The sequence below is a fragment of the Coenobita brevimanus genome, chromosome 100 (assembly GCF_032717465.1).
Source record: "Coenobita brevimanus isolate Jiangsu-jjx chromosome 100, ASM3271746v2, whole genome shotgun sequence".
In the NCBI taxonomy this organism is placed as follows: Eukaryota; Metazoa; Arthropoda; class Malacostraca; order Decapoda; family Coenobitidae; genus Coenobita; species Coenobita brevimanus.
The window spans coordinates 62,471,742-62,499,023 of record NC_137053.1 but is presented as its reverse complement, the minus strand read 5'-3'; the positions used below and the strand labels follow the sequence as shown (position 1 = coordinate 62,499,023).

The following is a 27,282-nucleotide window of genomic DNA, read 5'->3' as shown; positions in this document are numbered from 1 at the left end:
TGTGGGAGACGATAAACAGAATGCCCATTGAAATGGCCTATACATTCACTCACACACCATTTAAGCCCACGGAATCCTGGCTCAGCCTCACAATCCCAATATGGGAGAGAGAAAGAGATTCGTAGTCAACCATAATATTGTCTTCAAATAAAATGTCTTGATTTATATATCAAAATTTACCTCTTCATTTACCCACTGTGGTGATAAAGTGACCCACCCTGGTGATGGCCATGCTCTTTCAAGTGACCTGCCCTGATGATGGTCATGCTCTTTCAAGTGACTTGCCCTGCTGATGGCCATGTTCACTTTGAAGCAATCCACCCTGGTGATGGCAGTCCTCCCTCTGACCCGCCATGTCCTCCCTCTGAAGTGACCCAACCTGGTGATGGCCTTCCTTCCTCTGAAGTGACCCACCCTGGTGATGGCTGTCCTTCCTCTGAAGTGACCCACCCTGGTGATGGCTGTCCTCCCTCTAAAGTGACCCACCCTGGTGATGGGTCTTTATCAAGACTGTCCCCTATTCATTGCACTGAACCATGCTGTTTTGTATTTTTTCAACTTTGTATTAATACAGAATAAAAGCTTTAATTTTCTTGCCATGTTTAAATGTCAAAGTTCTTCTTTCCAGAACTATTACACATCTGAAAAAAAAAATTCAGGTTAAAGTATTTTTATATTGAAGTGTTGCATGTATGACTACTTGGGATGCATCTGATACACTGTAATTTAATGACATATCAGAACTTTCGCAACTTTATTCGAAAATACACGCAAAAAAAAGCAACATTAGTTTCAAAACCTGAAAAAAAAAAATGGAAATACAAAAAAATGAAACTGAAAATAATATCAAACTGCAAAAAAATATATAAATAAATTTAAAAATACATGGAAACTATTTTTTGCAAGTTTGTGCAAAAAATGTACAACAATGGATTTTTTGGCATCAAAAAATATATACTAAGTCAATTGCGGTTTAATGTGACCAGGTTCACCAACAAGATTTTTGTCAAGCTGGTAATATGAAGACTGTCCAGAGACACCTGAAAAGAGAAAGGTGTTAAAAATGCACAGTACACATAAATAAAATTCCTCCACCCCCATTTTTCCCTCCCTCCCTCCCTCAACCACAAAAAATTGTAGAGGGGGAAGAAAATGGGGGGGGGGACTTCCACAGTTAATTACTGGAAATGGGCATCCATGAGGATTAAATCTGCTACTAATGATGTAACAACTGACAGATTTTCAATCCAGGAAGTGGACTGCTTTTGCCACGATTGAAAAAGTCTGGTGTTACGGACTGACAACTAGAAAGCACTAAGAGAACGCATACCTCCACGAATGCCTTTGCTATCAAAAAAGATCTGCATCCGTGGTGATAGGATCCGAATCCGGATCTGTCCCAAAATTAATAATTTCTTTCTTGGCCCATGGCTCACCCTTCCACAAAATTTCATTGAAATTCATTCAAAACTTTTGGAGACACTGTGCTCATAGTACTATATCTTCTATTTTAAAACCTTAGCATTCAAAATGGAGAAGAGTATAACTTACCTCCCACCTGTCTCCAGTGTTGTATCTAGGTTCGTATAACATTTCATACAGAGGAGGCCAGACTATCCCTGATGCAGAGTGCTTTACGAGGCAGAAGCTTATGTGAAGGTGTGTGGGTGGATGATGAAAAGGGTGTCTTGATGCAGGCCTCACAAAGGTCCACACTGGCAGCATCAGGACATTCTTCACAATGCCACCGTGTCCCACTGATAGGCTCCATCCCACATCCGTCACACTGCCAAAACAATTCAACATCATCATCATCATAATTGATGGGATAGGCATAATTCAGAAATAAAAGCAGCAAAGTGTTTACTGTTGTCAGTTCAATTTCACCAGACAGAACTGGGCCACTCCCATAATTTGAATACTATGTCATGGGTGTATGGAATTTACTGGGTTTCAGTTATTAGATGGCAATGACTCTCCTCAGTTAGTAATCACACTAACCCTCAAATATGACTACAACAGGCCATCATTCAAGCTGAATGGGGTTAGGGATTTTTGTCATGTTAAAACAAACAGGCTACTGTAATACTGACTTTAGTGATTTGGTATATCTTATATAAACAGTGCCACCATTTTCCAACACTTACTAAAAATTTCCACCGCTACATGCATATATACAACCCCTTCAGGTCAACAAACTGTTTCCTAAGCTGTATGAATTTATCTGGCACTAACTTCTATAAAATAAATAAGTCATGCACAAGCATTATCAAATATCCTACAGAAAAATAAAAACAGAAAACACATAGCTGCTGAATTTGGAAGATGAAATTTTCTGGGACACTGATGTTGGTGTTTGGGATTTTCTACAGTACAACAATTATGAAATATTACTGTGCAGATGTGAAATTTACTCTGATCAATCATATTCCTATAGTTCCAGTTATTAGTGCTTCAAGGCTACTGGTGCATTCCTGACTGATATTCTGTATTCCAATTGTTCATATAGCCATATTATAGGTGACACACAAGACATACCACCTCTTTCCAGGCAATTAATCTACTTTTTATACTGTATTTCTTATCCTCTTGCATGTAGGCAAATACCGGTATACAAACAACCTAAAAGAGAACGTCAAGGTGTAATACTGTATACATTTATATGTTCAACTCATGGGCTGGTCAGTCTCTGGGACAAAGTCTGTATCTCTTGTCCCTGTTCACACAGCAGTACAACTGGTGACTCAGATGCAACACTGACTACTGCAAGTCCTACTCTATCTATCTATCTATTGCCAGACGCCTCAATCCCGTTTGGGGTGGCCACAAACAAATCGCCTCCAAGTCGCCCTGTCCCCCGCCATTTCACTCCCCTGCCCCCAACTCACACCCCCCTCTCTCATATACCTCTCCACCCCATCTCTCCATCTCATCCTCGGCCTCCCCCTCCCTCTTTCCCCCTCCACCTCACTCACATACACTCTCTTCGTCAGTCTTTGACCCTCCATCCTCTCCACATGGCCAAACCACCTCAGTGTGTTCCTCATAACACTTCCTATCACATCCACATCAACACCACAACGCTCCTTTATATCCTCATTCGTCAGCCTGTCTCTCCATGTGACTCCACAGGCTCCTCTTAAATAACTCATTTCCACGGCTCTCACTCTTGACTTGTGTCCTTCCAACAACGTCCAAGCTTCACTTCCGTAAGTTAGAGTTGGTATCACAATACTGTCATGTAGTAACTTTTTCACTTCCATGCTCACTTCCCTGTTTCTTATCACTGCTTTCAAAGAACCAGCAACCTTTCTTCTCTGCTGTACCCTTTCAAGCACTTCACCCTCCAAACCTCCATCCTTACTCATCACACTACCCAAGTACTTAAACGTACTCACATTTTCCAATTCCTCACCATCCAACCTCGCTGTACATTCACTGACTTCACCTCTCTCAAAGACCATCACTTTACTCTTCCCTACATTCACCTTTAAATTCCGTTTCTTACACACTCTCTCAAACTCATCCACCAAGCCTTGCAGCTCCCCTTCGTCTTCACTCAACAACACGGTATCATCTGCAAACAACAGTACAGGGAGTTTCCAAACACTATCCTCTCTCACCAGGGCCACTCCAACATCCACTACCCTACCTTGTACCTCTTTTATTACCCCATCCATGTACAGATTGAACAACCATGGAGACATGACACATCCCTGTTTCCTACTCAAGAGGACTATAACTATGCAAAAACTGACTGTCTACTATAACCCCTTCAGTCCAATTATGTATCTCATTTCATTTTTGCTATCTCCAAATTATTTTACTTGGCTTAGAAACACCCTCTAATGGCAAAGTGGTTAATGATGTCTATGTCTAACTTCTTCAGTTTCAAAATTTTCTTCCAGACTGAATCAAACCATCTTGTGGTAGCAGGTACAGTAAACCTCCTTTAAACTGAACTTGCACATATGTACTGAATTTCAGCTTTAACATACTTGATCTCGGGTAGGTGGAGGCGCTCACCATCCACTCACTCGAAGTAGTGCTGCTCTCAGGTGTCTGCCCTCTCCACCATCCTTCTTTCCTTCCATCCTCTTCTATCTTTCTTTTCTTCATTCTTTCCTCTTCCTTCTGCCTACGGGTGACTTTACGCTCCTTCTTCTGTCTTTCTTTCCTTCATTCTTTCCTCCTCCTTCTGCCTGTGGGTGACTCTACACTGAGTGACAAGCCTAATGGTTTACCGTACACCAGGAAACCATTTAATACGCTGGGTGGTAACCATATATCATTCTCATCTTATATGTCAGGATGAACTTGCCTAGCCCTGGGCTCCTATGCCTAGCCCTGGGCTCCTATGCTCCTCATGGGGAAATGTAGGATTGGATGATGGATGGATGGCTGGTAACCATATAACCAAATTTGGTGCCTGGTGGTTTAGTGGGTAATTACGGCACTCCAATTGTACTGAGCCAGTGAAGGTCTATATCCAAGGGGTGGTTGGGGTTGACTGCTCACATAATGCCACTCAGGGATGATTGAGGCTGCCCACTCTCATCTTAAATGTCAGGACCAACTTGTCTAGCCCCGGGTTCCTATGCTCCTCATGAGGCAATGTAGGACTGGGTGATAGATAGACAGATAGACACTCTTGATAAGCCAATCAATCTTCTCACATACTGATTAAAGTTTGGCATATATATATGGCAGGAGCAGATGATCCACTGACACATAGTTTAGTTTGCTACATCCACTGTAACTCAACCACTTACCTTGTTATTTTTATTGTCTTACTATACTGAACTGTAATTTACAACTGATTTAAAATTTTCAGGGGATTACAGTACTGTATATATGAATGTAAACAATATTCAGTTGTACAGTACCATCTCATCTCATCAGCCATTTGAGTGTCCACTGCAGGACAGGCCTATCCCTACTGAAGTGGGGACGATACAGCCAATGTATCTCTACCAAGTGACTTAGGCTGTCTAGCAGAGATTGTATGTAGGGTGAGAAGTACTTGTAAGGGTAACTGTTGTGTTGGAGTGGCTTTGGATGTGTGCGTAGTCTGTGAACCAAGTGTAATCGGCCCGTGCAAGCTGACTGGGCACAAGCATACTTTATTGTATGTGACACTGGTTCAACCACAGCACCCCTTGTGTCCGCCAATGCAGTACGTGGCCAGAAGAATGCTCCCAAAGTTTTTTTACCCTGGCGGGGCGCAAGCCCTCGTTCTTCAGTGTACAAAAATGCACACTTTGCCACTGTACCACAAAGGCCCCTAAATGTATCTAAAAAATTATGAAACCCGCACCCTCATGGCCATCTTCATCTCTGTATGCATAAACCTAGGTATGCCATCTTTTTTAACCCCCTAAGTTTCACTAAAACAAACTGACAGAAAATTACCGAGTATCCATAATGAACTACAATGCCTGTCTCCATCTCCTGTACTTTCATGGACCTAATGTGCTTCATCTTCAGCAATTCTTGATACTCCTCTGTCTGCCTCAGTTCATCCACAATGTCCTCTTCTTCCTGTTAAAAAGGGCAATGAAAATAACTACAGAGAAACATCTGTGGCCAGTATTAAAAGCAACAGCAATAAAAGGTGAAATTGCAGAGTATGTGAGAGGATTATTAAAAGAAACCATATTCTCAGGAAAACTTGGGAGGCTACACTACAGAACTCCTTACAACATAAAGTGAAACTACATAATATACAGTAAAGTTCTGGGAGTCCCCGCTATAAAAATGAGATGTGTTTGGGAAAACCCATCGCTGAGCTGGGGTATTGGTTACCGGGGACAATAAAACAGAAAGTACTGTATACTGTACAGTAGGGATGCGTTTGGGAGCCTTGGGATCCCTCTCCTCAACCAAGTCCAAAACCCACCCAAATGAATCCAAAAACAAGTTTCTAGCTCACCTGAACCCCCAGACAGCTTTAAAACAAGCTAACTAAGCCTAAAAGCAGTTTATAAACTCATCTAAACAAAAAAAAACAAACAAAAAAAAAAAAAAACTGAAAATCATCAAAAATTACAGTAGACTAGAAAAAATCAAACAGTAAACTGAACCCAAAAATGACAGTGTTCAACCCAACTATGACTAAAACACATGAATCCAAGTCTAAAAACAGTTTATAAATCACCCTAAAAACAAAAATTAAAAATATCATCGAAGTTGGTAAAAAAACACACACACACACACACACACACACATCAGATAAAAACCCATCAGATAACCGGGGACTGGCCATCAATTGGCAGGAAAGAGTGTTAACTCTTTTACATCGCAATGGCAGGGTATCACATTGACACAGAGGGAGATTGTATAGTGGGGTATTACTGTGTGTGCCTTCTCTCTGCATAAACAATGAAATACTGTAAAGTACTAATACAACAAAAGATCTAAAATCTGTCCATGACATAAATAATTAATTCTGTTACTGTCCCTATAATCAATGGTTATTAGACATGAACCTTAGCCTTACTGAATAAAATGACAGCAATGAAATGTGAATCATTGCAAAATACTGGCTGAATTGAACTGTAATGTCTTAAAAATACTATATATCAATTGGTAAATAAATACATAAATAAATAATGCAGTATACTAAAATGAAGAGTGGATCAAAACTGCCATTGGGCCATATTCAACCCATGGGTCCTTTTGGAGGTACATGTATTCCTAGTTTAGAGAGTCAAAGAACATGTGCATGAAATGAGGATGAAGTCTATATATTCTTACCAAGACCATAAATCATGAAGTACAGTTAGGAACAAAATGCAATTCATATATAACATCCTCTACAAGCACAGTACTTCTTGCTCTTCTCTGCTGGCTAATATTTCTAAGCCGTGAGAGAGTTGGTATGTTTCTCTGGCCACTGACGATACTCTTTGTTGTGATGTCATGGAGGAAAGATACTGTCATGACCTATGTGAGAAGTATATGCAGTGGAAAAATAGGTGAACTTTGGTCCCTTGTTTCATCTCCACTATCACTACCATTAATTTTACTAAATCACTCCATCACTATCACCCACTGAATCACTTCATTACTATCATTAATCACTACCAATCACTGAATCACTCTGCTTGATCTGCTTCACTGCTACTATCACTCACTAGATCACTCCATCACTATCACTGCCACTCAATAAATCACTCTATCACTATCACTACCACTCAGTGAATGACTTCATCACTATCAACTAACACACACTGAATCACTCCATCACTGTCACTCACTGAATCATTCCATTTGTTCCAGTTTCACATTACCTTTACCTTTTACATTTTGTCATTGGATGTATCCACATCTCTTAAACACTTGACTTAAAAGCCACTAAGAAAACCAGAGATTAACATGGAATGTGTATGTGACTGAGGTGGAAGGGGAAACTGAGGGTGAGGTGGCAGAACAGGGCTGAGAGGCACATGAGGCTCCCACTTTAAGAACGGGTTCTGTTCCTGAAAAATCGTTCGCTAAGCGATATATCATTGTGCGAACCCATTACAACATGGGTTAAATGAAGTTTGGTTCCACAACCCTGATTTCTCCCCCATCCACCCGCATTAACCCCATTTGTGCTCAATCTGAATCAATATTTGTGTATTTTATGGCTCCACTGCAGGGTCACGAGCTCTGGTGGTCCTTTTAGCCTATAGAGACGATGTATTTTCATCTGCCTTCTTCATGGCCTCTGCCGATTCAAATATTGTACAGACCATCGATTGGGCCAGGCCATGGTGTCAAGCTATGTTGTTTGTCTTCTCACCATTCTCGTGCCTCCTTATTATGTCTAATTTCATCTTAAGAGTAAGGTTCTTCCCAGTGGACTTGGCGACCTGTTTGCTGGGGTTTGTAGCAGGGAGTTTGGGTGGCATGATAACAAAATAAATGCTGCACATGTGGCGGCAAGGTACTGTACTGTTTTGGATGGTAGGGCGGGAATAAAGAGTGTGCGTTTTCTCTGTTAGTGGCTCTGTGGTGGTATCACCTGACCGAAAGCACACTCAATTTAAAATTGCTCAGGGAAAAAAAAATTGTTAAAGTGAATTTTGGCATTCATTAGGCAAGCAAAGGGTAGTAAAACGCAATCTTTGTTAATGCAAATTTTCATTGCATGATCGTTTGTAAAGTGGGGGTCGCCTGTACATGAATAAGGGTCTTGTGAACAGAAACTGGGGCAGCCGGATGACAGAGGACAAGGTGACATGAAGACAACTTCTCTGTGGCCATTCCCACTGGGGTTAAGGTGTCTGGCTAGAGACAGACAGACATACAGTACTGACAGATAGACAGATACAGTATAGTGGTTACATAGACAGACTGACTGATACAGAGACAGACAGATGGAAAGAACTTACTGATAAATACGGAGACACACTGTGAGTTTCATCCGGCATGTTGTTAACGTTAGGCTTGCGGTCTTCTTCCTCATACATTTGGAAAGCTTTCATGAACCTGGAAGAGAGGCTATAACGCTTGGACATGATGGCGTGATGGGAGGTGAGCCGCCTCTTTCCACCCTGTGCGGAAGCAAGAGCATACAAACAGGAAATGACAAACAAACAAAATAAGTAAAACATGATCTTATTGAAGGGGTACTTTTATTATGGGTCTAAGTATCTGATGAATTAAAGCCTAGCTGTTCTTCATTTACATCAGTTATATTCTGGGTGGCTATAGAGATTACATGAGACTTCACTCTTAGCAGGTTATTCCATAATTCTGATCTCAAAATCCTCTTGTATATTACTGATACAAACAGCATCAATACTGAAACAATATAAAAAGAATACAAGGGAATGTGAAAGTTTAGCATGTACAATAAACTGCTAATGAAGAGTTACTATGATGCCTCCTATCATCCTATACTACCACAAATACAGCACATTCTAAGCCTCCAATACCACCACATATAATACTCATAATAAAGAGAGCTGATGAGTGAGAAAACATTATTAAAAACTCTTGGTTCTTATTCAAAGCAGCTTCATCTAAAGTTGTTGATGAATTAACACCTAGTCCTAAGCTAAAGTTGCTTATAATTAATTATAAAGTTGATCTGAAAGCAGAAAAATGAGCGTTCTTTGTGATTTTAAATCTCAGCATTTTCCACATAAAACTGTTTCACTTTAAGTACCATTCTACCTGCACACATTCTACATTTCGGAGAATTGAACAACAAAAACTAGTCTGTACAATTTAACTTGGTCTTAAACTGCCTCCTCTCCATCCTGAATGCTGAGCTGTAACATGGGATCATCAGAACTTGGTGCTGGTCACAAAAGTGTTACGGAAAGTGTAGAGCCATAGTATAGTCTTACTCCATCACTAAGCTGCAAGAAGTAAGATGCAAAATGACAAGTCTCTGCCAAGATAACTCCTTCATATGGTGATGTCAGTTATATGATGCCCATAATAGCTTCAAAATTATTTTATTCAGCTTAGGAGAGAATGTTCTACTGGGAGATGTTGTTTATAGCCTTAATCAATCCCTTCACCACTAGACCTATGCAAAATCACAAGGTGGTTGTATGATTAAAGAGAAGAGATCCCTTCAATTCAATGATGGAGTTTATATTTCAGCACTGCTACATACAGACAATTGTATTCAGCTTTAAGAGAAACCAGTCAGGCATTAGATACATAGTAGTGTTCATTAATCCTTTACAGATGTATTTCCTGTGCTGAATAAACTAACCAGAGGTGGCAGTAACAAAATATGATGGTATATCATCTAGCTTAAGTGGGTAAGACGCTGACTCTGATGACATATTTCTTTCATTATTCTTGCTAACACTAAATGAATTTATTCAGGTTAGAGGAGACAAGCTGCAGTGATGGAGTTTATGAAGGCTATATATAAAATTTGTCCAGTATAAGAAGTCTAACCTAAGATGGGTAAATCTGTCTACATGTGGGAAAAACAAAATACAAAAATACGTCATCAGGCTGAAGAGGTTATAGTTACTTACCCATCTCCTAACTACTGTTTCTTTGGGGGTCCTGCCGGGGACTGGGAGGCCGTCACGCTTCAAGGCAATGAAGAACTTCTGCACACGGCTTTGGACTTGCAGTGGAGTCCTGGTGCCTGGAAACAGAGACCATCATCATCATCATCATCATCACCATCACCATCTCTTTCATCATCATCACCATCACCACCACTTTCATCATCACCATCACCACCACCACATTTTTATCATCACTGTCATCATCCAAACCTTTTTTCCCACCTAAGGATAGGGTGAGGCAGGATCCAGAAAACTGGTAAACATTAAGAATAAAGGTGGGAGAACTATCAGCAGCATGCCCAGTGAAATAGGCCATGCTCCTTCACACATCATCCAGGTGTCTAAAATCCTGGCTCCAACCTCATAGCCTTATCTGCATATATTTTGGGGAGTACTTCTCTTTACAGATGCTCTTCATATACACCTGTCAAATAGTCAGTTCACTGGCATCAAATTAAAAATGGAATAAGGTATTGCTGTATATCATTTCCATGTCAGTACTTCATAATTAATCTTTTCTAAATGTTAGTGCCACTGCATGATAGGGCAATGATCTCAGACTTTAATCAAAGACAAAAAGGCAATATCCTGGAGCTCTAATAACATGTGTTCTTATCACTGGAGGATATAAGTAAAGTCAGTTGTTGGCAAATAGCTATCACTATCACTGTAGCTAACAGATGCAACAATGAAAATGTAAAAAGTCAAGTTTCCTCTCTAATTTCATGTGAATATAAATATTCTGGACACATGGGATACTTCCTTTCTCAAAGTACTGTATGGCATATTCACTTGTACAGAACAGGAGGGTAGTCTTGGTAGGTAATGATATCTCGGTTTCTAGCATTGGCTTTCTTCTTCTTTTTTTTTTTTTTTTTTTTTTTTTTTTTTTTGGCTAAAAAGGTTAAATAAAAACTTTTTGACTATTAGGTGAATAGTAAGAAAATAGAATACAGTATATGCACTGCAAATTCACACAGTTCTCAGCTAACATGGACAACATGTGGATTAAAGGGGTTATTCCACTTACCCAGTTCTTTGGATATCTTGACCCAGCGGCGTGAGGCAATCTGTTCATCAGGATACTTAATTAACAGCTCCTCAAGTCTGTAAGACAAATAAGTATATTCATTATTATCATCCCAACCTCTTTTCTCATCTAAGGATTGCTTAAGGTATCGTCCAGAGAGCAAGGGACAACCTAAGAGAGGGAGAACTATCAGAAGTCTGCCCTCTTAAATAGACCACACTCTCCTTCACTCATCACTCAAGTCCTCCAACTCTTGAGTCCACCTCATATGCATAAACATCCACACTTATGCACTTCACATTACCTATCAGCTAGAGCCATACCTACACAAGTAAACTGTTATATTAAAAAATACAAGTGCAAAGTTGGCCTTTTTATCATCCTTTTTATTATTAAGGTCTTTTTATCATCCTTTTTAGTATTAAATTCACAGCAGAATAAAGAGATATTCGTTTTCGTTTTCGTTTTTAAAGGCTCCAACATGCTTGCACGTGTCGGCCTTGGTCACCCAATGGCGGCTCTCCATGCTGCACGATCCATTGCAGCCTCCCTGTTCAGTCCCTTAACCCTAAGGTCACACTTAATGACCTCGTCCCATGTCTTTCTCGGTCTACCCCTCATAACCCCACCCCCATTATTAACACTTCTCACCTTCCTCACCCAACTATCATCCCCCATCCTCTCCACATGTCCAAACCACCTCAATCTACCTCTCCTCATCACAACACCAATACACTCCAGTCCCATCCTACCTCTCAACTCTTCCATTGTAAACCCAGCCCCTCCAGGCCTTGGACGCAGGGACGCACTGCACATCCACCTAATCATTGTCATTTCTGTACGTCTGAGCCGGCGAATGTCTTCCTCCTTCACTGCCCAGGTCTCACTGCCATACAGCATTACACTCCTAACACACGCTGCATACAAAGACCCCTTAGCACGTAGGGAGAGCCCCCTCAATGTCAGGAGAGGCAAGAGCTCCCTGAACTTCTTCCAACCACTTCTCACCCTAGCCACAGAGCTAGCTCCAGCCCCACCTCCAGCACACAACATGTCTCCTAAATAACAAAACTCTTCCACACACTCAAGAGATTCACCAGCAAGTTCAATTCTTTCACGTCTGACGATCTCCACCTGCTCACCCCGGCACGCCGTACACATAAAATCAGCATTATCTCGCAGTCTACCTCTGATACCACTACATCTCTTATGCACCCATTTATCACACACACCGCACAAGATGGAATTACTTCCCACGCCCTTGTGGCAAACTGCACATGGCCACTCTCCCTCGTCTTTGACAGTACCGCCACCAACCCTAGATATCATCACTTTTGTTTTATCTGCATTTACCCTTAAACCCTTTTGCCCCATACCATCTCTCCACTTCCTAAACCTTTCCTCCGCCTCCCTTTCATTCTCTGCAATCAACACCAAATCATCAGCATACAACAACTCCCACGGGAGTCCGTTTCTAAAGTCACGTGAAAGGGCTTCAAGTACCATGATAAACAACATGGGACTCAAGACTGACCCCTGATGCACACCAACATTCACGGAAAACTCATCACTCAAATCTCCATTCACTCTCACCTGGGTGTGAGCACCCACATACATGGCCATAACCACCCTAACCAGCCACTCCTCCAAGCCAAGCTTTCTCATTGCCCACTTCACCACCTCTCTAGGGACTCTGTCAAAGGCCTTTTCCAAATCAACAAAAACAAAATAAAGATCCCTTCTCCTACCAATATATTTTTCCTGAAGCTGTCGAACAATGAATATGGCATCAGTGGTCCCCCTACCTGGCATAAACCCAAACTGCATCTCATCAATATTCACTCTTTCTCTAATCATACCTTCTAAAACTCTCTCCATTACCTTCATTATCTGATCTAAAAGCTTTATACCTCTATAATTCCCTCTTTCCAGGGCATCACCCTTCCCTTTATACACATTTACAATTACACTCTTCAGCCAATCATCTGGGACAACACACTCATAAATAATCCTATTTATCAGGTCAGTGACTGAACTCACCCCTATATCGCCTGAGGCCTTCAACATTTCGGCAGTCAACCCAGACACACCTGCTGCCTTCCCCACCCTCATCCTGCCTATTGCCTCACTCACAGTAGCAGTATCAATCAAAGGCCAAGGGCCAGACACTGGATCTGCTGGCTCCAAACCTTCCCTGTCCCAGTCAAACTCCTCATTCAACAACCGGTTATAATGCTCTCTCCATGCATCTTTAATATCCTCACTGTTCACCACTACCCTTCCTTCATCATTCTTCACACACTGCTCACCTATGATATCCCGATTATCCCTCTTCACCTGACCTGCCACCCTAAATATATTTTTCCTTTCCCCATGATTTAGGTTATCAAGTAATTGTCTCTGTGACTCAGACTTTGCCCTGTATACCTCTCTCCTAGCCCTACGCTTGGCAGCCAAATATTCCTCTTTGCTACCACCCTTCTTCCATTCCCGGAAAAGCCTTCTTTTCTCCTTAATTGCAGCTTCTACACCCTCATCCCACCATGAAGTTACTTTATGTCTTGGTGGTCCTCTTGTCCAGCCGCATGTTACATCAGTAACTCTCAAGAAATTGTTCTTGAGGGCTCTGTACTGTTCATTAACGCCTCTGTCTACAGCTCCCTGTTCAGCCACCACTCTCCTCAACTCGCTATAGAAGGCATCCCTTACTACTTGGTTTTTCAGCTTCCATATTTTCCTCTTAGGTACATAAGTCCTCTTTTTCATCATTTGTTCTTTAAGCACCATATCACAAATCAGTAGTTTGTGCTGCTGCACACACTCCTCACTTCCTATAACTTTAACATCCCTCACTAACCTCCTATCGGCCCTCCTAACCAGAAAATAATCTATCTGACTGCTATTTCCCCCAGACTCATACGTAATTAACCTACTGTCTCTTTTCCTAAAATATGTGTTGCACACAATCATGTCCGTTGCCTCCCCAAACTCGAGTATCCTTTCCCCTTCTGCATTCCTTAGACCATATGCACAGCCCCCATGCACTCCTTCATAACCTTGGGCTGCTTCACCTACATGACCATTTAAGTCCCCTCCCAAAATCACTATCTCATCATCCCGCATACCACCCACTACACGTATTAAATCATCCCAAAATCTATCTTTCTCTGATTCATCCAATCCTGCCTGTGGAGCATATGCCGATATAATCACAGCTATCTTTCTTCCCAACAGAATTTTCACAACTAATATCCTATCGCTTACTCTCAAAACATTCATAACATATTCCACCCATTTCTCCGCAACCATCACACCAACACCTCCATATCCATCTGTCCTCCCCTGCCAAAACAACTTATAGCAACAGTCCTTCCCAACAATCTTTCTGGCTGATCCACCCCTGTACCGGACTTCCTGCAAACACGCCACGTCCACCCACCTCCTACTGAATGCCTCAACGACTTCCCCTGCTCTTCCCCTCAAACTTCCCACATTCCATGAACCCACCCTCATCCCCATGGGTGATTTACTGTCCTCAGGCTTGCTTTGAAACCTTTTTTGTTTTGTCATCTTCAGTATTAATTAAAAATTCCTTGCCACTTATTAAAATTCCTTGCCACTTATAAAGCTGAATTGTCAGTTTCACCCAGTTCAGAATATTAGCTGTAGGGATGAACTTGTGATACTTTGAAACACAATTCTTACTGATAATAAAGATTGCCTCCACTCTGTAAGCATCATAAAAGTTGTGAGAGAAATCTGTATCTGTCCACTTTAACTTAGCCTATAAAATAATCTGGAGGTATGAGGAATAAAACTTAGAATATGTCACTGGAATGATGTCCTATTATAAAAAAGAAATAAGGTAACTGAATTACAGTACAATGTATCCATCTATCTATTGCCAGATGCCTCAATCTCGTCAGGGGTGGCCACAAACAAATTGCCTCCACATTGCCCTGTCCAACGCCACTTCACTGCCTTGCTCCCAGCTCACACACCCCTCTCTTATATACCTCTCCACTTCATTTGTAAGTGAATTACATATGTCCTAAATGCAGTAACCATCATCAAAAGAGCAGTTAACTTTACGTAAACAATAGCTAGCATCTACTAGTACTCCCACTAAAATCTCTAAAACAGATAAAAAACTATTGAGACAGAAAGGTTCAACCAACACACTACATGGTACAGATGCAATGACAAGGAAGTAAAAATGATGCAGTACTAGTACAATAAATGTAACTCCAAGTTCATCTGTAAACTAAAAATCCAAGGCATGGTTGGGGTTTATCGCTCACATAATGTTATTCTGGGGTAAGAGACTTGCATTTTGCCATAAATGTCTGGAATGAGTTGGCAAACCCCTAGTTACTACATTCCTGATGGGGCAATGCATATGTGGAAAAAAATAATAATTTAAAAAAATAAATAATACTAATAATAAAATAAAATAAACTTACTTGCGCTGCTCTTCATCAGTCCAAGCTTGGTTGAATGTCTGTGGCTTACTGCTATCATAGACTCGACCTCGTACCATGATTTTTTCATCATTGCTGTTGTCCTGGAAAAAATGAGGTTGATAGATCATATTTTTTGTCCAATATAGACAAAAGCATGAGGAATTAACTCTCATGAAGTACAGTATGGGTATTAGGCATCACTAAACAGAATGCTAACACTACTGTAATATATATCACTCTTGCTGCTCCTAGGCAACGAAGTTAATTTTCATTTTCGTCATTTTTTGTTTTCGTTTTCCAAGGTTCCAACATGGTTGCATGTGTTGGCCTTGGTCACCTAATGGTGGCTCTCCATGCTGCTCGATCTCTGGGAGCTTCCCCATTTAGTCCCTTATCCCTGAGGTCACACTCAATGACCTCGTCCCAGGTCTTTTTTGGTCTACCTCTTGCTGCCCAACCTCCAACTTTAACACTTCTCACTTTCTGCACCCAATTATCATCCTCCATCCTCTCCACATGTCCAAACCATCTCAATCTACTTCTCCCCATCACAACACCATTACACTCCAGGCCCATCCTACCTCTCAACTCTTTCATCATAAACCCAGGCCTCGCACTCAGGGACGCATTGCACATCCACCTAATTACTGCCACTACTGTACGTTTACAGTAAGCCTGCGAATATCCTCTTCCTTTACTACCCAGGTCTCGCTACCATACAGCATTACACTCCTACAACATATCGCATACAAAGATCCCTTAGCATAAAGGGAGAGCCCTCTCAATGTCAGGAGAGGCAACAGCTCCCTCACCTTCTTCCAATCACTCCTCACTCTAGTCACAGAGATAGCTCCACCCTCACCTCCAGCACATAACATGTCTCCCAAATAACAAAACTCTTCAACACACTCAAGAGACTCACCAACAAGTTTAATCCTTTCACGCCTGGCAATCTCCACTTGCTCTCCTCGACACACCACACATATGTAATCAGCATTATCTCGCGGTCTACCTCTAATACCACTACATCTCTTATGCACCCACTTATAAGAAACACTGCACAAGATGGAATTACTTCCCATGCCCTTGTGGCAAATTGCACATGGCCACTCCCCCTCTATATTGTACCGACCCCAGCCCTAGATACCATCACTTTTGTTTTATCTGCATTTACTCTTAAGTTTTTGTGCCACATACCATCTCTTCATTTCCTAAGTCTTTCCTCTGCCTCCTTTTCATTTTCAGAAATCAACACCAAATGATTTGCATACATCCCCCACGGGAATCCATTTTTTAAGTCACGTGAGAGGGCTTCAAGTACCATAAAAAACAAGGGGCTCAAGACTAACTCCTGATGCACACCAACACATGGAAAATTCCTCACTCAAATCTCCATTCACCCTTACTTGGGTGCGAGCACCTACATACATGGCCATAACCACCCTCACCAGCCACTCCTCAATCCCAAGCTTTCTCACTGCCCACTTCACCACCTCACTAGCAACTCTGTCAAAGGCCTTCTCCAAATCAATAAAAACAAAGTACAGTTCCTTTTTTTTTTTCCTATATATTTTTCCTGAAGCTGTCAAACAATGAATATGGCACCTGTGCTCCCTTTGCTTGGCATAAACCCAAACTGCATCTCATCAATATTCACTCTCCCCCTGATCATACCTTCTAGAACTCTCTCCATTACCTTTATTACCTGGTCCAAAAGCTTTATGCCTCTATAATTTCCCCTTTCCAGAGCATCACCCTTCCCACTGAAGACATTCACAGTTACACTCTTCAGCCAATCATCTGTAGACAACACACTCATATAAATGTATTTATCAAATCAGTGACTAACCCCACTCCTTTATCTCCTGAGGCTTCAAACATTTCAGCAGTCAACCCAGACACACCTGCCGCCTTCACCACCTTATCCTGCCTAAGGCCCTGCTCACAGTAGCAGTAGCAGCGTCAGTCAAAGGCCAAGGGCCAAACACTGGATTTGCTGGCTCCAAACCTTCCTTGTCTCAGTCAAATTCCTCATTCAGCAACTGGTTGCAGTGTTCTCTCCAGATGTCACCACTACCTTTCCTTCATCATTCTTCATACACTGCTGAGCTATGACATCCTTATTCTCCCTCATTGGCTCAGTGGGTTAGAGCGCTCCGCTCTGACCGTAGGGTCGGAGGATCGAATCCACCCAAGGGTCATTGGTAGACATCAGGAAGGGCATCCGGTCATAAAATGCTACATGCTCCAAACCAAAGTCCTCTATCCAGGGGCAACGCCTTAGCCCTTATCCAAAAAAAAGGGGTACCTGGCGTAAAACTCACTTTTTTTTTTTTTCTTTTTTTTTATCGTCTGATTTGCCACCTTAAATATCACATGCTCCCTTTCCCCATTACAGTATTTAGGTTATCAAGTAAAAGTCTCTGAGATTCAGACTTTGCCCTGCAAAACTCTCTTCTAGCCCAGTGCTGGGCAGCCAAGTATTCCTCTCTACTACCACCTTTTCTCCACTCCCAGAAAAGCCTTCTTTCCTCCTTAACTGCAGCTTCAACACCCTCATTCCACCACCAAGTTACTTTATTTCTTGACAGACCCCTTGTCCATCCACACACTGAATCAGTAACTCTCAAGACTGTACTGTTCATTAACACTTCTATCAACATCTCCTTGTTCAGCCACCACTCTATTCATGTTGCTGAAGAAGTTCAGTTGCACTACCATTCAACCATTCTCACTTTCTCAGTTTTCTTGTTGCTACATCACTAAGTACAGTATTATATGGTACTGAAGAAATTCAGTTGCACTAACATTCAATCATTCTCCCCTTCTCAGTTTTCTGGTAGCTACATCACTAAGTACAGTATTATATGGTATTGCAGATGATGATTACCATGAAGACAAATATAAAGATGATGATTCCTGAGAAACTACCTGCGTCAACTGCTGTACACTTGTAGTCTCCTGAAGGATGCGCTTTCTGGTTTTGGGTCGAAGAGCCTGAGTAAGTGAGTCAATGTTGTACTTTTCCCAGTCAATGTTGGGGATCTGTAAGAATAAGAAACATCAGAAAGAGAGCACTGGAAAGATACAAAATTTACAGAGTGCTACTGCAAGATGAACAATACAGAAGGCAAAACACACACACTAAAGAGAAAATCTAAAGGCTTTGCCTTGCCCAAAGCCAATTTTTATTCCCTAAGACAGTTACCAAAAGCATCAAAAAATAGGAAAGTCATACACCTAACTTGCTTGTTAAAGACAGCACGGTGTAAGATTCTCTCAGTCATGATTAACGGTACTTTTCTGCATCCATCATGCATGTATTTAAAGGTTCAATGGTTACCACCCAATGCAGTACAGTCAATTTGCACTACATGTCACCTTTTTTTACATTCCTTTGTTTTTGCTAATATTTCCAACGCAACTTATTCAAACAGTTTCACTGCTACCCATAAAGCTGACTTCCTACATTCCCCAACTTTAAGGTACCGACTGTATAAATAAAATTGTGATACAGTACACCCTCGATATAATGAACTAATTGGTACCAGACCCTTGATATTAAAGCCAAACAAAACATTGTACAGTAATTTTCCAGACGTTGTAGCTTTTACCGAACAAAGATTGTTAAAAACAGAGCATCATTCAGCCATACACTTGTACATATTAACATACCGTACAGCTAAGTCAAAAAGGCTCTTTTTCTCAAACAATGCTCTATTTATGGCTCAACTCATGATGCTGATCACCCGGAGACTGATGTGGTGATGCCAAGGAGCACATGCTCACGTGTGTGTGTGTGTGTGTGTGTGTGTGTGTGCACGCGCGCGCGTGTGTAACAAAACCACACTGGTCGGTGTTTCCTGTGCGTCCATTCTTTTATTGAATAAAAATTTATTGAATGAACATAATATTCAGCCAGCTCAAGGTACCGTGGTTGTTAGAAGCTAAATTCGTTAAAAGAGGGTTCTGTATATTAAGGGTTTACCGTATTTTGGAACGCAACCACAACTTATGCGAACAGCCAATAAATGGTCTGTAAACAGTTACAGCCAATCCCATTTGACCAACCTACTTCCCTTACTGTCATTACATGACTGAAAAACCTCATCACCACTTCAGGACTGAACCTACCCAAGGGTGTCATTCCAAATGGGGCATTCTAACCACTGACCCACCAAGCACTTAATAAGATATTACTGTAAATGGTTTGGATGAGTTCATTAGAGCACTACATCACCTTGGCAATCTCCTGTGGTGCTGGCAGGTTCAAGTTTACTCCATTCTGAAGGGCTGTAACAAAGCCCATGGGATCTTGAAGTGCTTCTTCCTTCACCTCCTGCAGACGCTCTATGTCCTGTTCAGAAACAGTACAACTAAAAGGTTAGTTCATGTCTGACTTGAGTTTTTACTTTGCTGAAAGAAATCTCACTGTACAGCATGCATAAGCAGTCAAGTGTATGCTCTAATCAGTGTCTCATAGATGGGTTACCCTCATCTGACAGAAAACTGGTGCCTCTCCATAATGAATGCTGAGGTGTTATGGGTGGTAAAATATGTTATAAACTATGAAGAAATGTTATGAAAATGATGCATGGACGCAGTACTATTGTATCTTGTTCCGCAATTATATAACAGGTTACAGTACTAGCTAAAAGAGGATACAAATCTCTGCCAAGTTCAATCAAAATTACTATTGTACTCATCAAATTCCCACTCCTGAAGCCAGTGAGAACTTAAGATGATCACAGTACTGAGTGCCACAATGACTTCACTGAATATTACAAACATTTCTGTGTATCTTCCACTTTTAGTTTATCCCTTGTTCTACGTGGGCTAAATCTCCACAGAAGGAAACATATCAGATGTCAAAAGTCATCAACAATCTAACATAAAAATAAAATAAAAGTCACCATAAGTGGAATTAATCTGTTTCCTCACCCTGACAGCTTTTGCGCGCTGAGCCTGGAGTCTGACCAGTGCCCTTAGCATCAGCTGGTAGTCGGGGTTCTCCCGTAGTGCCAGCGGATCTGATTCAAAGAAGTACTCCCCCACCTCCTCTTCATCGTAATTCGCCACAGGAGCCAGGTATTCATCCGCCCCACTGCTACTGCTTGTTCCCTCATTCGCCATTGATGAGTTAGAAGAATTATGAAGAGTCAAGTTAATCCCTTCGGTATGGTGACTCCCACGTGTCCTACTCACAAGGATTCACCACAGGAGGCAAGTACAGTATGTCTTCATCCAACTCACTGCTGTTTGTTCCCTCACTGACCTTCACTGCATCTGAGGAATAATGGGGAGAGGAGTTAACCACTTTAATCTTGTGACTTATTTTTAGTTTATCTCTGCTGTTTATTTCCTAACTGGCCATCACTGTATCTGAGAAGTACTGTAATAATGTGAAGTTTCATTTTCTTCAGTCTGGTGATACCATATTTTTTACTTTATTGCTGCTAATACAAGGAAATGATATTCAGCTTAGGAGGGCCAATAACAGTGAAGGGGTTAACAAAGTCTACAATTATCAAACCATTCTCACTGAGCATCACCGGGTCTGAAGAACAGCAAAGAAAGGAGATACCCCTTGCAATTTTGTGACTCATTATATTTTTACTTTATCTATCATTCTGTATCTACCTTACGATGAAGGTATTACCAAAGGCTATATCCAACCCATTCTCACTGGCCATCATTGGGTCTTAGGTGATGTACAGTATGTGTATTCATTATTCTGTTCTTGCTATCTCCAGATGATTTTACTCTTTAGTTCAGGCCCCTTGTAGTGAAGGAGTCAGTGAAAGCTACACCTAACTCCTCCAACTCAAAGTCTCTCTATATCTGAAAAATAATCACTGGTTATAGCAATAACAAAAAATAAATGAAGTGAAGCACAGAAGCTAACCCATTCAATGTGGCAATGTACTTTCTTCAAATATGTGAATTCAGTTCAACATTGACTCAAGTAAAGAACAGATTTAATGACAACTACATCCAACCCATCCAGCTCACAAATGTCTGTCGAGCTACATAACATTCTCTAGAGATGCGAGAATAAAATATATAATCAGACTGAAAGGGTTAGTATCTTTATCACAAAATATAAAGATGGAAAAGTTTTGGGTAATCTTTGAAGGGGCCTTTTTCTGGTGGGACTAGGGGCTTTCTCACACCCCTTCCATTTTGTGTATTTGCTTACACCTCTTCCCCAGTGATTTATTTAGCATATTAAAAAAAAAAAAAAAAAAAAAAAATCTTGCGTTCTGGCAGAGATTTGTATCCTCTTTTAGAGCAGTCGTTCACACTGTAAAAGCCCAAAAGGCTAGGTATTATCAAAATAAATTTGATTCATGTGGGGTGATAAAAAAAAACTGTCTGCAGTTGTGAACAATTTGGTTGGTTGGAGGAATGTAATTGTTAAACCAACTTCTGTATCTGATGCCCAATTGGCTTCTGATTTTGCTTCATTTTTTACAAGTAAGATATCTCGCATAAGAAGTGATTTAGACAGCAGTTCTCCTAGTGAAGCGTACTCAGTTGACTTCCAGCCACGGTGCACCGGGGATCATTTGCTTTCAACATTTCATCCGCTGGATGTAAACAAAGTCAAATGTTACATCAGAGAACTTAATAAAACATTTTGCTCACTCGATCCGTGTAACATGTCACAACTGCCTGATGTGTATGAGCATGCTGCAGACTTTATCTGCAGCATAATAAATAGATGCTTCTTAGAAAGTAATTTTGTGCAGTCTGAGAAACGTGCTTTGCTTAGGCCCCTAATTAAGAAACCTGGCCTAGATGTCGAGAGCATGACAAATTATCGTCCCGTCTCTAACCTGTCTTTTTTTATCCAAGATTATTGAGCGGGCCATACTCGATCAACTCTTACCACTACTGGAACACAACAGAGATGTTCCTGTTGTTCAATCAGCATACAGAAAATACCATTCAACTGAAACTGCACTAACAAGGATTCAGAGTGACTTGGTGGCAAACACTTGTAGTGGGATGTCCTCTCTCCTAGTTCTGTTGGATCTGTCTGCAGCTTTTGATACAGTAGATCATAAACTAGTGTTGGATGATCTGTATTTTTATGGCGTTCGTGATAGTGCCCTTTTGCTCCGTATCTGTCGGACAGATCTCAGAGAGTGGTTGTTGATTACGCTAGCTCTGATTCTGCTCCTCTTCTATTTGGAGTCCCTCAAGGATCAGTTTTGGGTCCAATTCTATTTACTATCTACACAAGTAGTTTTTCGTCTCTACTTGATGCTCATGATGTGTCCTATCATTTTTATGCTGATGACACCCAGCTCTATGTTAAGATGTCAGATATCAACGATACTAAGACAAAGTTTGAATCACTAATGTCTGATATTAAGATTTGGATGACTAAGAGGAAACTTAAGCTGAATGATGGTAAAACTGAGATCATCATCATCAGAGGAAACAGAAGGGGTGATGACACTGACAATGCCCTGGCTTTGAACATTGGCGTCTCACAGCTGCATCCAGTCAGTTCTGTTCGAAATCTGGGTGTTTATTTTAATTCTAAGATAAATTACAAAGAACATATTAATCAGGTTGCAAGAGGGTGTAACTTGCATATCAGAAATCTGTACTCTGTGAGAAAATTCCTGAATAGACGGTGCCTCTTAACATTGGTCCATGCAGTGGTCTTGTCTCGTGTTGATTATTGTAATTCACTGTGGGTTGGTCTTTCAAATAATATACTAACAAAAATTCAGTCTGTGTTGAACAGGGCGGCACGGCTTAACTTTGGTCTCCCCCCGAGAACCTCAACTACCCAGTTTCTGATTGAGTTGCATTGGTTACCAGTAAAGGCTAGAAATGAATTTAAACTGTGTCTTATTACATTCAAGGTTCTTAAGTTTGGTGAACCGAAGTATCTTGCTGAATTGTTAAAACTCCCATCGACACGCCCGGGTGTAATGTTACTCAGTGAAGATGATTCCTTGCGTCTTTATGAGCCAGGAGCCATTCACCAGTCATCTATCTCTGATCGTTCTTTTGCATATAGAGCCCCTAGATTATATAACAGATTGCCATTGTCCATAAGACAACTCTCTACTGCTGAATCCTTTAAGAGACAGCTGAAAGCCTTTCTTTTTTCAAAATGCTATGACCTGGAGAGAGGTACTATGACGGATGATTATAGGGTTTAATTATTGCCACTTTCATGTATATATGATGTAGCTTGTATTATATACAAGAAATGTCACAATTCTTGTAATTGTAAAAATAATGTATGTCTGTCGAGCGCTAGTGAATTCCCAAAAGGAAGAACTGGCGCTTTTGAGAAACAAAAGGCCAGATTATTATTATTATATAAGGTACCATATATTTTTATTACTATACTGACACAGATTGCAAAAAATATAAAACACAAGAATATTAAAGTACCACATGCAGAAACAGCTAAACTGGTCAGGTGAGAATACCAGGAAGAGGTGTTAGCCTCTACAGTCTCCTAAACTCATGAAAACATGACCCAAGGACCTCTTTATACATTATTTTGGGGACTGGGAAAGAACACTTCTTAGCATAATCCACCTAAGATGAACTGTGCTTCTTATGGAAATATTAATTTGAAACCCTCTCCAGAATACTTCCTTACAACCCCAGCCCAACCTTTTCATACAAAAAATAAACTCATATACTAGGTATTTATTATTTTTTTGGTAATTCTTTACCAAATGGGTGCGACGATTCCACCTATATTATAACAAATTCACGATCTCATGGTATGTAATTTTGGTACATAAGCAACTTAGATAGTTAACTGTTCCATTGTGACAGCGAGAAGTGATTGGAAAAAGACAAAATATATCTATACTGGGGTATTTAAGGAAGCAACCAGGTCGCTCACGGCAACGTTTTCCGATGATCTCACTGACTGGCCGCATTGTTTACCAACCACTGCTCAGACTGGATGCGTCAGTGTATCCTGTGTCAAAGCAATGAGAAACTTAATGCCAAACCAAACCTAATCCAACCTAACTTCATTTGCATTTGATACCCAGCTTTCAAATAAAAAAACTGCTTGTTAGGAATGCTAAATATGGCTGGGTACTGGAAGATGTCGGCGGAATATTTCTATCTATCTATCTATTGCCAGATGCCATAATCCCGTAAGAGGTGGCCATTTGACTTAGAATTATTTGTTTTACAGGGAGGGACACTAACCCTCCACCAACCCACTTGTTGACACATAGGGAGAACGTATGGTTTGGTTACATGGTTACCACCCAGTGTTGTAAGTGGTTTCTTGGCTTACAGAAAACCATTTGGCTTGTCACTCAATGTAAAGCCACCTGTAAAGGAAAGAAAAACAATAAGAAGTGACAGGAAAGATGGGAGAAACAGGAAGAGAGGAGGGCAGGCACAGAAAAAGAATGATAAAGGCTAAGGAAGTAGGCAGCACTACATCAAGTGAGTGGATGATGGTCGCCACCACCTATCACTACGCATTCTAAATCCTTATTTATAGCGTTCAGAGGTAAGTTTATATAAATCCCTAGTAGCAGTGACAATCCAGGTATAAGTAATCAGTGAAAGACTCATTTCAACTGAAAATATGGAAAGGCCACGCCCGTTTGATATAGAATATATACAGTATTCTACTACTGAAGCGTGACAGAAACACCATTCAGTATAAATTAAGAGTAATAAGCTGTACATTCTTTTTTACAATCATTTCAAGATTTCCCGATATATTACTTTTGAAGAGTTACGAGCTTTTGCTCATGAATTGGTATAATATACTGTATACCTTGCGTATTAATTGCTGGACATGCTACACCTACCTCATCAATTATCAGCCTCCTGTTTTGTCATACTTCAGCAATGAATTGAGTCGACCAGCGGGGTGTCTGGCTGAAAAATATTAGGGTTACAGTTGCCCAAAAGGTTAAGCACACACCGCCACATTTGTTGACATTTTCACTAGGAGATACGTCCCAGAACATATTTGATAAAAGCTAAAAGCACATTAAAACTTATGAATAACAGAGATCACAGGGTATAAAAAAATGTTAAAAAGCACACTTCAAGTTTATTTACTTGACTGGTAATATGGGATTCCCCCTATGGTAGCAAAATCGCAGTATCCCCTTCGAGTGGTTTTCCCCCGCAGACGTTTTCAAGTCCAATCGTATGATTTCCCGAAACGTTTTTTCATCCCGTCCAGTGTGTTTGGGAAGTCTGGTGCTAAGTATCGGTACAGAATGTGATGTGGACTGGCGAGATAAAGCTGAAGAGTAATGAAACACCAACTATTCAATTAGGAGGTAAGGTGGACGGGAGCAATGACAGGTTGGTGAACAGAGTGTTTGTTGGAATAATGTGGAGTTTGGGGGGACTGGTGAAATGCAATTAAAGTGGGTTGGTGTCAAGTATTGCTGCGTTAGATTACATGCTGCTTGATGTATGAATAGATTAGGTTTACTGTGAGGATATGATTTGGCCTAGTTCTCTGTGCATAAGACCGCTTCACACTAATGTTATAATTCCATTTTACATATCACCTGCACATGACACCAGGCTGACTTAAAACAGTCCACATCCCACAACCTGTTTTTCGCTGCTGCAGTTCACCTTATACTCCACTTTACACCAATCCACCTCACACCAATCTTTACTAGTTCCAACAGCCTATCTCTGCACTACACCAGTCCACATCATACTGCACCAGTTCCTTTCACACCACCAGTCTGCATCCACTTCCAATACACCAGTCAGTCTCATACTCCACTCTACACCAGTCCATCTCATACTCCACTCTACATCAGTCCACCTCACACTGTACCACATCACACTACACCAGTCCATCTCACACTAATACCACATCATACTACATCAGTCCATCTCACACTATACCACATTATACTACACCAGTCCATCTCACACTATACCGCATCACATTACACCAGTCCACATCACACTACACCAGTCCACATCACACCCCTTAATTATTACACTAGTTCACATCTGTTACATCAGTACACTTTTGCAGTCTCTCTCTCTCTCTCTCTCTCTCTCTCTCTCTCTCTCTCTCTCTCTCTTCACTGAAGATCGAATTTTAAGCGCCTTTGGAGAACAGATCTTCCTCAGCGATTTATTCTTCAGTTAGGCTACACATCAGTATCATCTTACATATTACCGATTAAAACTATATGCATCACTAGAAATATGCAAATAAAAAAGTTGAATAATAAGGTGAAATATGCAAAATAAATAGCATGGAAGAGGTGTTACAAGTCCTCCAGTGCCACGCAGAACACGGCTCTGCCATAACCGTTTCGTCACCGTAACCATGTCGTAATCGCCACAAATCCTGAGTTAATCCCGGCTCAGCAGCGGTCTGAAGCAATCCACACGTTCGGTACCTGAGGACTCCTTGGCTGGGAAAGGAGACCGAATACGAAACCGTGGAGGAGGGGAGGGGGGAGAGTAACCGTTAATTTTGAGTTCGAATTCACAAACGTTTGTTTGTAAGAGTGAGAGACTGACGAGGAATGTGTATGTGGGTGAGGTGGAGAGGGGAGAGAGGGAGGAGGAGGCCAAGGATGAGATGGAGGGATGAAGTGGAGAGGTATGTGAGAGAGGGGGGTGTGAGCTGGGAGTAGGGCAGTGAAATGGCGGAGAACAGGGCGACATGAAGGCGATTTGTTCGTAGCCACCCCTTACGGGATTAGGTCGTCTGGAGATAGATAGATAGAGATGATAACCTATA

General features: G+C 41.1%; 1 protein-coding gene across 1 annotated transcript; it reads right to left on the bottom strand.

Annotated features, from left to right (window-relative positions):
* Nucleotides 1-754: 754 nt before the first annotated feature.
* Nucleotides 755-25,466, bottom strand: Atac1 (Ada2a-containing complex component 1). The gene is made up of 11 exons (XM_080284044.1): nt 25,355-25,466; nt 20,469-20,813; nt 19,768-19,884; nt 18,459-18,572; nt 15,528-15,628; nt 11,065-11,141; nt 9,996-10,111; nt 8,382-8,543; nt 5,413-5,541; nt 1,552-1,786; nt 755-1,040 (listed from the first exon to the last, which is right to left on the bottom strand). Exons 2-10 carry the CDS (start codon nt 20,658-20,660, stop codon nt 1,595-1,597), a joined length of 1,200 nt encoding a protein of 399 aa, XP_080140170.1. The 5' UTR covers nt 20,661-20,813; nt 25,355-25,466; the 3' UTR covers nt 755-1,040; nt 1,552-1,594.
* Between the last annotated feature and the right edge of the window lie 1,816 nt (nt 25,467-27,282).